At 42.1% G+C, this 13,124-nt stretch overlaps 1 protein-coding gene across 2 annotated transcripts in view; it reads left to right on the forward strand.

Annotated features, from left to right (window-relative positions):
• NPHP1 (nephrocystin 1) overlaps positions 1 to 13,124 on the forward strand; it is a 181,929-nt gene that overhangs the window by 138,930 nt on the left and 29,875 nt on the right. For both annotated transcript variants that reach the window (XM_066595813.1, XM_066595814.1), the window contains 7 exons: positions 1,552 to 1,653; positions 2,887 to 2,978; positions 5,719 to 5,770; positions 5,907 to 5,991; positions 8,003 to 8,097; positions 11,230 to 11,358; positions 12,690 to 12,764. In XM_066595813.1, the coding sequence (XP_066451910.1) occupies positions 1,552 to 1,653; positions 2,887 to 2,978; positions 5,719 to 5,770; positions 5,907 to 5,991; positions 8,003 to 8,097; positions 11,230 to 11,358; positions 12,690 to 12,764 (630 nt within the window). The remainder of the gene's footprint in view (positions 1 to 1,551; positions 1,654 to 2,886; positions 2,979 to 5,718; positions 5,771 to 5,906; positions 5,992 to 8,002; positions 8,098 to 11,229; positions 11,359 to 12,689; positions 12,765 to 13,124) is intronic.

The raw sequence follows: 13,124 nt of genomic DNA on the forward strand, positions 1-13,124 counted from the left end.
TTAAACTAGAAAACGTGTGTGTGTGTGTGTGTGTGTGTGTGTGTTAGCTGGTTTCTATATTACTTCCTTTATTCTCAAGAACTTCTTATTCTGACATGCTGCTTGTGGATTTTCAAGTTCAGAGCTACATGGGCATAAATTACTCTCTGAAGGCTGTATTTACATGGCCGAGTATCGGGTACGATTTTCATGTACGTGCAAATCACAAGATGTTCCAATTGTAAAAATAGAAACTCACATTGCACTTGCATGAAGATCACACTTACACGTGAGTACAATCCAATTTATTTCTGTCTCCCATGGGTGACCATGGGCGATTCTGGAACAATATTGCTCAAAAATAGGACATGCTGCAGTTTTTCAATCGCACACTATTGATGCTAGCGAAAAATTGCTCATGTAAATTAACCAAATGGGTTATTTTCCCATGCAAGTTCCATCCATATCGCAATCAAACAAAACTTGCATAGGAAAATTGTTTGTGTAAGTACACCCTAAGGGTGCATTCACACGAACGTATATCGGCTCGGTTTTCACGCCGAGCCGATATACGTCGTCCTCATCTGCAGGGGGGGGGGGGATGGAAGAGCCAGGAGCAGGAACTGAGCTCCCGCACCCTCTCTGCCTCCTCTCCACCCCTCTGCACTATTTGCAATGAGGAGAGGCGGGACGGGGGCAGGGCTAATTTGTGAAATTTAGCCTTGCCCCCGCCCCGCCTCCTTTCATTGCAAATAGTGCAGAGGGGCGGAGAGGAGGCAGAGAGGGGGCGGGAGCTCAGTTCCTGCTTCTGGCTCTTCCATCCCCCCCCTCCTGCAGATGAGGACGACGTATATCGGCTCGGCATGAAAACCGAGCCGATATACGTTCGTGTAAATCCACCCTTAGGGATACATAACATATTGTGTGTGAATAACAATAATTTGTCCTGACCACGGATGCTTCTATAGTTTTCAGAAGTTGGTTGACAGGATATTCTAATTAATGCTATATGTCAAGTTGTATTTTTTTAGATAGACTGGAGAACAAATTGGTTGCAAAGGCGACCGCAGCCTTTAATCTTAACTACAGAACCAAGCTTCGTTAAATGGAACCTGTCAGTTGGTTTTACTCCACTTGACCATAACTACCATGTTACTCAGCTCGTTAATAGCTTTACGATCATGCTTTTAGATAAACTGTCTGATACTGAATAATGTAATACTGAATAATGTAATAAATTAAGTTATAATCATGTACGCAAAGTTTGCATATTATCTACGACTAGTCATCTAGGCAGTTACATTAATATGGCATGTCATACAGTCCAGGCTGTAATCGCTTGTAGTATGTCTGATGTCACAAATAATATCCAGCATTACCCGAACCATTCCTGAAATACTGCACATGCCCCGTGAGTCCTATTTCATGGACATGTGCAGCTAAGTGGGGCGTACACAAATCATATAGAAGTTAACCAGAAAACTACTGTGTGAAGAAAGCTATGATGTTCTTTTGTCATTTTCTCTGCGGACTAAAATAAATTCACTAGACATGTATTTTATACCTTTACAGAAAGGAGAAGTGCTGCAGATTCTAAACAAAAAGCCTGATGGCTGGTGGGTGGCCCAAAACTCTAAGGGGGTTCAGGGTCTAGTACCCAAGACCTACTTGCAGGTGAGTCCCAAATTAAATGTCTTCTACTTAAAGAACTAATTTCAAGTCCCGCTGTAAAATACTATTACCATTCTCTTACAAGATGCCCTACCGTTTCATCATTGTGTGAAGCAGTACACTTAGTCATGAAATCTATTAGCATAATTCACCCATGCACAATGTAGTTGTTTACTGCAACTGCAGGCAGATCTCAGCTGATTGCCGAGTAACACCTGGACTTATGATATTCCAGGTGCCATCCAGCAATCAGTGGGATTCCGCCTGCAGTTGGACAGATAAATGGACTACATACAAGCACCCTAAGGCTTCTTTCACACGAGCGCATATTGGTCAGCGTTTTTACGGCCGGCCAATATATGCTTCCACCTGGGGCATAGAAGTTTGCGAACAGGCGCACAAATCTAGCGTCTGTGTGCAAGTTCACATGGCATAGGGCCCGGTGCATATGCATCGAGCTCAACATGCCGACGCCCATTTCCCCTCTCTCCCCATCGCAGGCTCACCTCTCCTCTCCTCCATGCCCCACCCCTCCCATTGACAGCTATGGACAAGGGGCAGGGAGAAGGCGATAGCTTAGCTCTACCCACGCCCCGCCCCTTGTCCAAAGCCATCAATGGGAGGAGGCGGGACGGGACGGTGCTTGGCTCTGCCCTGATCCGCTCCCTTCCATTGTACAAAACGAGTGAGGAGGAGATGAGAGGTGAGTCTGCACGGAGGGAAATAGAGCAGAGGGAAGGAGTTTAGCAGCTATGCCGCTAAACTCCCTCCCACCTACGGCCGCTGCATGGGCTCCTACTGGAGACGTATTCTGGACCAAAAGATAGTTCCAGGACTATCTTTTGGGACGGACGTAAAAATGCCCGGCGCTATATTGGCCTTGCCGGGCGCTTTTATGTCTTAGTAATACGCCCATGTGATCTGATGCATTGGAATCCAATGCATCAGATCACAGCGCATATCGGCCGGCCGTGAAAACGGCGGCCAATAAGCGCTCGTGTGAAAGAAGCCTAACTTTGCTTTTGATATAACCAGTGCTGAAAAATGGCTGTTTTCATTGATCAATATTGCATAATATGCATCTTGGCTATTTTTTAAGACTTCTGTAGATGGAAGAATCATATTTTTTTCCCAAGACAAAAAAGATATTAATGCCTTAGCAATTAGTCCTTTAGCAATACAGAGAAAGCATTTTGATTACTTAATGAAGGTGTCTTTATATTTTATAATTCAAAGGTGTACAAAGGGGCCGACCAAAGTCCAGGTTCCAGTGAAGAAGAAACTGAAGATGAGGAGGAAGAGTCAGCAGAAGCGAATGTTACTAAGAGGTGATATAAGTGTTGTGCTAATTTCATTGTATATTTCTTCCTGTTGGATTTACATAAATTGCAAAAATATCTCAATGTGTCGAGAGACGTAAGGGAGCTTTTAGACAGAACGATAATTATTGTTCAGAAGATCATTCAAACGAGCAAAAGCGAACAATTTTGTTCTAAATGTGAGCCAATGACTAAATAATGAACGATGATCATTCACTTTTCGTTCATCATTCATTTGCTGCAGGAATAAAAACCATTGCTGGCTCATTCACTTATCATTCGGTTTAAACGGCAATCGTTCAATCCCTCTCATTTGCTTATACTGTGAATGTGGAAGACTGAACGATTCTTGTTTGAACGAGCCAACAATGCATCTGCCTGTCTAAACGGGCTGGAGGAGAGCGAACAAGCTAGCAGGGACGTCTCATTCAAACGATAGATGGCTTTTCCAAAAGGACCCAAGAATAGCCCTTTGAGCATCACTGCAGATTTTGCACTATAACCCTCCTTTTTATCTTACTTTTTTGACAATGATGTAATTTCTTGCAGCAGTGATGACCACAATAATACCCGTTAGAGACAGCCACATTGCTCCTTGTAACCCCCACAACAGGGCTAGCTACACAACTTGACTTACCTTCTACTATCCTTTGAAAGTGTGAAGTTACTGCAAGTGGCTAGTTGATGCAAGGGGCAGGCTTCTTCCTGTCCTGATATCCTCCTAAAAGTTAGTAGCTCTTGAACTATAGAAATTACATTACAGGATGTATTGTGATACCAAAGCTCATACTGTCAAACAGACCCCAATTCTGAGTGGCGGGGCATTCTTTACTCCCCGCAGGGATCAAGAAATCCTCTGCCACAGCTGTTATAGCTGTGGCAAGGGATTCTTTACTCCCCGCGGGGAGTCCCTTTGGCACTGATCACTATGACAGTGCTGTCATATTGATGTGCACCACAGACCTATGGTGCATGTATGTCCTCTTTTTTGCAGGTATGCGCGTTTACACCCCTGTAAAACACAAACATGTGAACACATCATAGGGAACCAATGGTTCTAATAGGCGCGTATTTTTCTGCACACAAATGTACGCACATAAACGCGCTTGTGTTAATTCACCTGTAAACTGCGGACTGCATCTCAACAGGAGAGATGTCAGTGTGCTGCCCTGATGGTTTAGGGTCCTATTACACAGGATGATTGTCAGGTGCTTAAACGCACAACGGTCGTCAAAGCAATAATCGCTCAGTTAATGGAGGTGGAGCAGACTGGAGATCGCTTCCATCCACCCGCCTCCATTCGCAGTAAACATGCATAAATAAACAATTGCCTGTTTACCCAGGCCGATCCCTTTGATTATTATGCCTACCTAAACTGCGCAACAAACAATAAGAGAAGAAATTTTCTTCTCTATTTCCTTCTGCTCCCTCTTCTCTTGACCCTTCTAATCAGCCAAATTATGACCACACAAAAGTTTATTTGCTGTGGTCATAAATTAGCTAAGAACATTCAGTAGAGAAGAAAGCAAAGAGAAACTAATAGTCCTTTTACACTAATGGACTCAAACATTCCTCCGAACGTTTGTTTGCCCAAGATTCGAGCCATGTTAAACTGCCAATGATCTTCAGATGAAGGAGCAATCGCATGGAACACTTGATTAAAATTTTGTACAAGATGAAAAAAGTATTTAGTGGGACTGCATTTTCCAGTATCAAGTGTTCCTATCAGTATTCAAATCGTCAGAATAAACTCTTTAGATATGCTGAGCCATCTAAAATGCTTGATTACAGCTCTGTAGCCTCAAAATTGTTAATGCATATCTGGATCGGTGAAAGATAAATAATGCAAGGTTGCTCAACATTTTTTGTAGATTAAAGCCATAGGAACTGTAAAATTCTAAAAATGTCATGTCATTTCAACAGGAAATCAAGATCTGCTTTTTCCAATTATGTTATCATAAATATATCAATTGAATTTAAACTCTTTACCTTCATCCACAAAGCCCTCGACAGCACTGCACCACCCTACATTGCTTCCCTCATCTCATTCCACCACCCAGTCCGCGCCTTCCTCTCCACCAACGAAATCAGATTAAGCGCCCCTTTAACTCGAATCTCTCATTCCCACCTCCAAGACTTCTCCAGAGCAGCACCGGTCCTCTGGAACGCACTACCCAAAACTATCTGGGCAATCCCTGATTCGCACAACTCCAGGCGTGCTCTAAAAATGCACCTCTTCAGGGAGGCATACCATATCCTCTAAACCAAACCCCTCTTTACTCCCCCTGATTGCATGCTTCCTGTCCTACTGACTGCAATCCCTGCTAGACGGCCCCTGCAGTCATACCGTTTCAGCCACTTTATGGCTCAATTTGACTATTGTCTGTGTATAGCATCCCACACTCTCCACCTCGCCATACCGTGCACATCTCCAGCCCCTTTACCTTCTGTATCACCCCATTATCTGTAGTATGTAAGCTAGTTGGAGCAGGACCCTCATCCCTACTGTCTCCATCAATTGCTCACTACATGTAACCGTGGTTTTACTTCTGTTCCCCCTGTTTTGGAAGAGCTGCGGAATATTTTGGCGCTATATAAATAAAGATGATGATTACTATTATATGTCATGTAATCATGAAGGTTCTGTCTTGCAGTTGCTTTGGGACAGGGTATTCATCTGTACGTAATTGGATTCTATAACTGCAATTTTGGGTAAATATATTCTTATTTTAATTGTCTATTTTAATAGGCCTGCAGAAGACACAGTATCTCAGATGAGTACTTCTAAGAAAACCCAAGAGGTAGGCAGTATGTCATTTATTATAGAGACTTTCATTTTCAAAATTACATTCCGTTATTGTTAGTAATAAAACTATAAGATTTTCGCATTCTGTGTCTGAAGATAATTTGACTAGGATATGTTTCTTCTTATTGAAGATGAGTGCTACAGAAGCACTGGCCACAATGGGCACAATCCCTTCTGGGTTCCGACCGTCAACTCTGTCACAGCTTCTGGAAAATGGTAAAAATTCTGTGCTTGTTCTGAAAGTGTTTTATGTTATATGAATGATTACAGTATACCCTATGTATGGCTTGAGCTTAAAGGGGCTGTCTGATTTGCACAATTCCAGTTGCGATTGATCGCCCCACTCCCTCCCCACTATCAACTGTCGTTGGTAGTGTAGGCTAAGACTGTGTTTATTTTTACTGCAGTGGCGCTTCAGGAGAAACAATATTATATGGTGCCTATAGAAATCAATATCCTGTTCCTTATGAGACTGGCATTCGAGAGAGAAATTCTCTTTTGTAGTTGCTTCCCATTCACGAATGCAGAAGGGTCCTAAGTAGTGGACGCTCTTCTATTACAGCCAAATCCTTAACAGGACAGATGAATTGATTTTTATGTTAGTTTTTGCAGTGTATTCTTTATAACCTGATTGATTGTAGCCAAGTAATTACTGTATAGTAAATCCTATAGTAAACCCCTATGTGATACATTGTAGCTTTTTGGTACACACCTCTGATAATGGTATTTACTAATCAGTTGCCTTAAAGGGAAAGTGTCATCAGAAAATTACCGTATATACCGGCGTATAAGGCGACGGGGCGTATAAGACGACCCCCCAACTTTCACCTTATACGCCGGTAATACAGTGGAGAAAAAAAAAAATCATTACTCACCTCCCCCAGCGTTCTGTCGCGCTCCGGCAGGATGTCGCTCGCTCCTCGTCCCCGGCGCAGCATTGCTTTCTGAATGCGGGGCTTGAAATCCCCGCCTCCAGAAAGCTAATACACACGCCGTCAGCCAGTTACAACCATTCAATGACATCATTGAATGGCTGTGATTGGCTAAAACACACGTGGCTTCAGCCAATCACACTATTCAATGACATCATTGAATGGGTGTGATTGCTAACACACGTGCGCCTTCAGCCAATCACAGCCATTCAATGCTGTCATTGAATGGCTGTAACTGGCTGACGGCGTGTGTATTAGCTTTCTGGAGGCGGGGATTTCAAGCCCCGCATTCAGAAAGCAATGCTGCGTCGGGGACGAGGAGCGACATCCTTCCGGAGCGCGACAGAACGCCGGGGAAGGTGAGTAATGATTTTTTTTTTTTACACTTTTTTTTTTGTATTACCGGCGTATAAGACGACCCCCGACTTCAGAGCAGATTTTTCGGGGTTCAAAAGTCGTCTTATACGCCGGTATATACGGTAACTATTGTATTAATCAAGTTTTTATGTTAGCCATAGTTTAAGAATTTTTGGTGTGCTTTAATTTAATTTTTGATGTTGCAATCTATATTTTAAAAAATCCTAAAAACTGCAGTTTTCACACTAACCACTGAGTCTAATAAGAGTATGATACTTCTTGTTCTGTGGAGAAAATTACTTAGCAGTCGTATAATCATTACAGGCAGGATTACAATGAAAGCTGACCCTTACTGTAGGTATAGATAACACAGGATTCACCATCTGCTATAGGTGATGGTCACAGCTTACCTACTACCCTTCCCTGCACAATGACCTCTGCACAGGTCACAGATCATGCCTAGAACAGTCTCCCATAGAAGTCAATGTGTTCTTTGCATTGTGTCTTTACTGTCCATTGTGTGAATTACCCATGATTTATGCTCTAAAGCTTCTCCATGTGCCATTAAATACTGACAAGCAAGATGGTAGCCCTCACAGTCATGTATAGACAATACAATAATAAATTCTGCAATCACAAAATAAAATCAGACTAAGTGTACTATTTAAAGGGATAGCATAACAAAAATATGGCTTTTTTCTTTCAAGAACAGCGCCATACCTGTCCACAGGTCGTGTGTGCTACTGCAAGAAAGCCCCTTTCCATTCAATGAAGCTGAAATGCAATACCAGACAGTACCCATAGACAGCTGTGGTGCAAGCAGGCATGTTTTTGTAATCCTGAACGAACACCTTAATTAATATATCATTGTTACAATTGTTAATATTGTCTGAACAGTAAAATAAAAACACAAAAAATGGACTACATTTCTCATCTAGGAGATCAATACAAGGCCGGTAGATACCTCCAACCTGAGCTCACCACTTCACAGCTGGGCTTTAAAGATTTATTGTGGAATTCAGGGAGAGGAGAGGTAAGTTCTAATATAGCTGTATAATTTATTAGTAATGCTTATGAGATTCAAAACTGAAGGGGCTGTCCATTGTAGTTTTGTGTCCCCCCCATACTATGCTTCATTAATATACTTGCCATGGTACTAGAGTGCTGATTCAGCATGTGACAGGTGAAGACACCAGGGCTTCTGACCTGGGGATGTCTCGTAAACATGTCCATGTGGGCTTCTAACGTAGAAGCCTCGACCTCTTTATAGGACGTCACTGATATCTATATCATCCCCTCGCTGCCACCAATGTTGTTATATGTGGGGAAACGTCTTTAAAGTCACAGGAACGACTGCTGAAGAGGATCTACTTGTATGTCCTTTGTGCGCAGGGTTAATGTGCAGGCTTGGAAGTCATGTTCATGGCTGGTGAGTGCATGCGGATCGTGGCTGTTAACCCTTTAAATGCCACTGTTTTTTCTTAATTGTAAAAGATTATGCATATTAAGATTTTAAAAAACACAATTCCTGTATTTCTTAAATTCAGAACAACCCCCCCCCCCCCCCCCAAACATTTGGCATCACTGTATTTGTAAAAGTTTGATCTATCAAAATAACGCAGTTTTTAAAGATTTATTTTTTTAATGTAGTACAGCAGAAAAAATTTAAATTAAGAAATACGTGATCATACTGACCCACAGAATAACACTACCATGTCATTTTTGCCATAGTGTGTACGCCATAAAAACAGGACCGCACCCTCAAAGATGGAGTAATTGCTTTTTTTTCCATTTCAATCTGACATTTGAACTTTTTTTTCAGCACATTATATGGTGCATTAAGTAGAATCATTGAAACGTACAATTCGTCCCGCAAAAAACAGGCACTCGGACTGCTACATCGATGGAAAAAAAAGTTATGATTTTTTTGACAGTTTGGAAGACAAAACAATAATGAGACAGCAAAGAAATGACTATGTTATTTAAGGGGTTAATGAGTGCTCATGAACATGACAGCCTTGAAATACTTTGTGTCATTATTGAGACAAGCACTCTCTATGTTGGGAGATACACAATACCCTAATTTAGGCAAAAAAGAAGGCTGAGAGAAGACTTAACAGCGGTCTACAAATATGTGAAGGGCTGTCACAGTGCAGAGGGATCAGCCCTATTCTCATTTGTACAAGGAAAGACTAGAAGCAATGGGATGAAACTGAAAGGGAGGAGACACATTTATTAGACAGTGAGGGTGATCAATGAGTGGAACAAGTTACCACAGGAGGTGGTGAGTTCTCCTTCAATGGAAGTGTTCAAACAAAGGCTGAACAGACATCTGTCTGGGGTGATTTAGTGAATCCTGCATTGAGCAGGGGGTTGGACCCGATGACCCTGGAGGTCCCTTCCAACTCTACAATTCTATGATTCTATGATTCTAGGCCCTAAAAGCTAATGTTGAAAAGCGCAGCCCCACTAAACATGTTGTTTGCCTACATAAGAGGTGTACATGGATGGTTTCTTGGCACAGAACCTGCGCACACATACAATATTTCATTTTTTATTGGTTAAACCTAGTTTGTGTGAGGCCATGATTTGTGCAAGTCAAATGTGTTTCGTATCCTTGTATGACACTGTGAACCTGAGAGCCAATAAACTTTGCAGGTGACAAGCTGACTCATTTACTAAGGAGTATTACTTTATCATACATCTTACTTTACAAGCAGGAGCTTTATGTGAATCCATATCTCCTGGTAATACTCTGCAGACATAAAGTATCATGTGCTGGCAGTTTTCAGAAGCCTGTAGTACCTGTAAGGTAGCTGGTGCGGACGGTCAGGCTATCAAGGATGCTACACACAGCTCACCTTGTCTACGATCAGATTAGGGCTTCGTTCACCACAATGTTGGAGATTTAGTTCAGAGCTGCTGTTGCTGAATGCCATTCAAACCCCCAATGAAATAGCGCTGCGTGACAGAAAACAAATGGATTCCATTGCAATCAGTCAGGTCCATTCAATGCCATTCCTGATGGCGATGAACGATTATTCTGGGAACGTGCTGTCAAAGAAAGTTCTTTTCTCTGACTGCTGGACAAAAATTTCAAATGTGTTTGAATTGTTTCCATCTGATGATGATGATGTGTGATTGGTCAGCTAAAATGTTGTTAGATTTCACCCGAGAAATGATTGTTTTAGTTGAAAACGTCCATCTACATCAAACTTGGGGTTTCACATGGGTGATAAAATCGCAAAGTTTTGTGCATTGCATTGTGCATTGCGAGACGCATGAAAATAAGAATCCTCCTTATAAGGGGTCTATTTACATGGGTGATTTGCAGCGAGTCTCACATGAGAATAGATGTGCAGTCTCCCGCGCAGGACACGAACGGAGTCTTCATGTCCTGTGCGATTCAAGTCGCACTCAAGAATGGCAGACGCGACTCACGCTTGCCCATGTGAATCCACCCTAGGGCCGGCTTCACACTGGCTAGAAAATTGCACAAGATTTGTGAGTTGCAGAATGTACGAATATGAACCCCATTCTTTTGAATGAGGTCCTACACATGAGCAATTTTTTTTCCCCGCGCCGCAATGTGATGCAGGTAACAAATCGCGCCACTTACTATCTGTGGCCGTGCTTTCGCATCGCCCATAGTTCTCAATGGGACCAGTGGCAGCATCGTACCACATGCTAGGTGCACATGGTGCAATGCGAGCTTCCCCCATTGAAAACAATTGGAGAACGTCACTTCCCTGAAGTGATGCTAGGTGGTTTTGTTACAAAACACCTCACATCTATTGGGAAATCGCATATTGGCGAGCACAAAATTGTGCGGTAATGCATCTTATTTCACCTGAACAAACCATCTGCTGTGCTTTTTCATATACTGATTAATATAGTGTATCCTGCCAGCCTGGCATTATTTACTGCTATTTACTATCTATTCTGCATATTAGTAGTTTATGCTGCTTGGCACACTTAGACTTTATTACGTCTCATGATCTCAGCTTCACTTATTTGTTACTTGAGTCCACTAGTGTCAGTTGTCGTGCCTAAACCCCATTATTTCGATGTGCTAAAGATCCATTCTCTGCTCCGTCCATGCTCTGCTGCAGCAGTCCATATCGTTTTGTATGTGTAATGGCGGTCTATTCATTTCTAAATGCAGATTCTGCCTCTGCCTACTCGAGTCTCCGTGTTTTTGACATTATGGAGCTGTAAGATGATACCTCTCCCTGGGGCTAGCATTCAGATTCTCAGCAGACATGTACGATTCTGTCTATTTGATGGCAATAAGGTAAGCATAAAAATGAGTGCACTGGAATCAATTAGAATAGTCATAGTTTTAGGACGAATGAAGAAAACGCCAATAAATATCGGACATATTACCTCTCAGATACACAATACTGGAAATATTAACATTGTTAAGTTTTATTGATCTGTTTCTTTGTTACATGTGTCTTAGGGAAAGCTACATGATGCCCACTAAGGCCATAATGGTTGTCATCCAGCTTTCCCAGACCCAAATCTGCCTAGATATGCTGTAGCTGATCAGTATCAGTAGAAAAATGAATATGTTACACAGACCTTGTTTACTGTTAATGGTTTTAAAATCATGACTCTTGACCTAATACCTGTAAAACAGAATATAGCACCTTTTCATCCCTAAGGGCTCATGTCCACGGGTGGTTTTTCACAGCGTATCATGTTTGTGATGCACGGCCGTTTGAATGGAGTCAATGAAAGTCACTGGATGTCCATGTGATACACGGGCATGCTCGATGCACTCGCAGCCACATGCGGTCTCTGGCGGCAGAGTTGGTATTTACAAACAACCGTAAAACGCTGCAGGGAGACAGTAATTATGTTAAGTACAAAAAGCCATCAATAACATGAACAGTATGTATCTGTAGCATAGTTATTTTTCTCACCGCTATGGGTCGTATGTGTCTTCATCAACCTCCGGTTCTCTACCAAAGGCCTGGTGGTTCGAAGGTTATGCACAGATAACCTAACAGCATAGCTATTCCTAGCATTACAGTCTTCTGGACAGTGCAGTGTGCTCGGATGTTATCCTTGGGATTTGTTGGAGCCATTCCCCAAGTTCTACTACCACCACCAGGACCACTTTGGCCTTCACATTCTAGATGCTCTCTAATTGTTCTATTAGGCCCTGGTACTTCTCCAGCTTCTCATACTCTTTCTTTTTATCACCACCGCTGTCTTCTTTTTCTTGTCAATTAACACAATATCTGGTTGGTTGGCCAATACCTGTTTGTCCTTATCTGGATGTCTGATAGGATCTTAGTACTGTTATTCTCCACAACCTTCTGTGGAGTCTCCCATCTGGATTTTGGAGGGTTTAGCCCATACGCTGGGCAGATATTCCTGTGCACAATTACCGTTACTCCGTTGTGCCGTTCAGTGTATATTGATCCTGCTTTCGTTGAACTGTCTTTGAGGCCTCTCTGCATAGTCTACACCTACTTCTATGGATCTGGTGCTTCGCGACTGTTCTTATGCTGCTATGATCAATGCCGCAGTGCTGTTTTTGACTCCAGCCACTGGTAGGAGAGATACATATTTATATATTCATTTCTGTATAGTGCTGTATTTTTATATTTTCAGGTTCTAAGCAACATTCATACCGTAAGGGCTGCATGGTTGCCCAAAAACTCAAGAACATGGACGTTTTCTCCTCGGGTAATTGTCTTTATGGTTTATATTAGCTTATTTTGGTGCTGTATGCTTTATGACATGCTGTTTATTTACAGGTCTACTGTTGTTCTAAAGCAGACCCGTCAGAAGAAAATCATATTACCATTTACTAAAATTATACACCATATAGCACTATGGGTGAAATTGTATTCTGTATCCTTGTGAGTTTAGGCAGCAGCACCAAATCTGCCCTAAGGCCCCTTTACATGGAACGAGTCGTTCAAATGAGTGAAAATGAATGATATATTTGAGTGCAAACACAGTTGACGATCGAACGACGAACGATAAATCATTCTCTTTTCATTCATCATTTATTTTATGCAAGCATAATAATCATTGTTTGCT

The sequence above is a fragment of the Eleutherodactylus coqui genome, chromosome 3, assembly GCF_035609145.1.
Source record: "Eleutherodactylus coqui strain aEleCoq1 chromosome 3, aEleCoq1.hap1, whole genome shotgun sequence".
Lineage (NCBI taxonomy): Eukaryota > Metazoa > Chordata > Amphibia > Anura > Eleutherodactylidae > Eleutherodactylus > Eleutherodactylus coqui.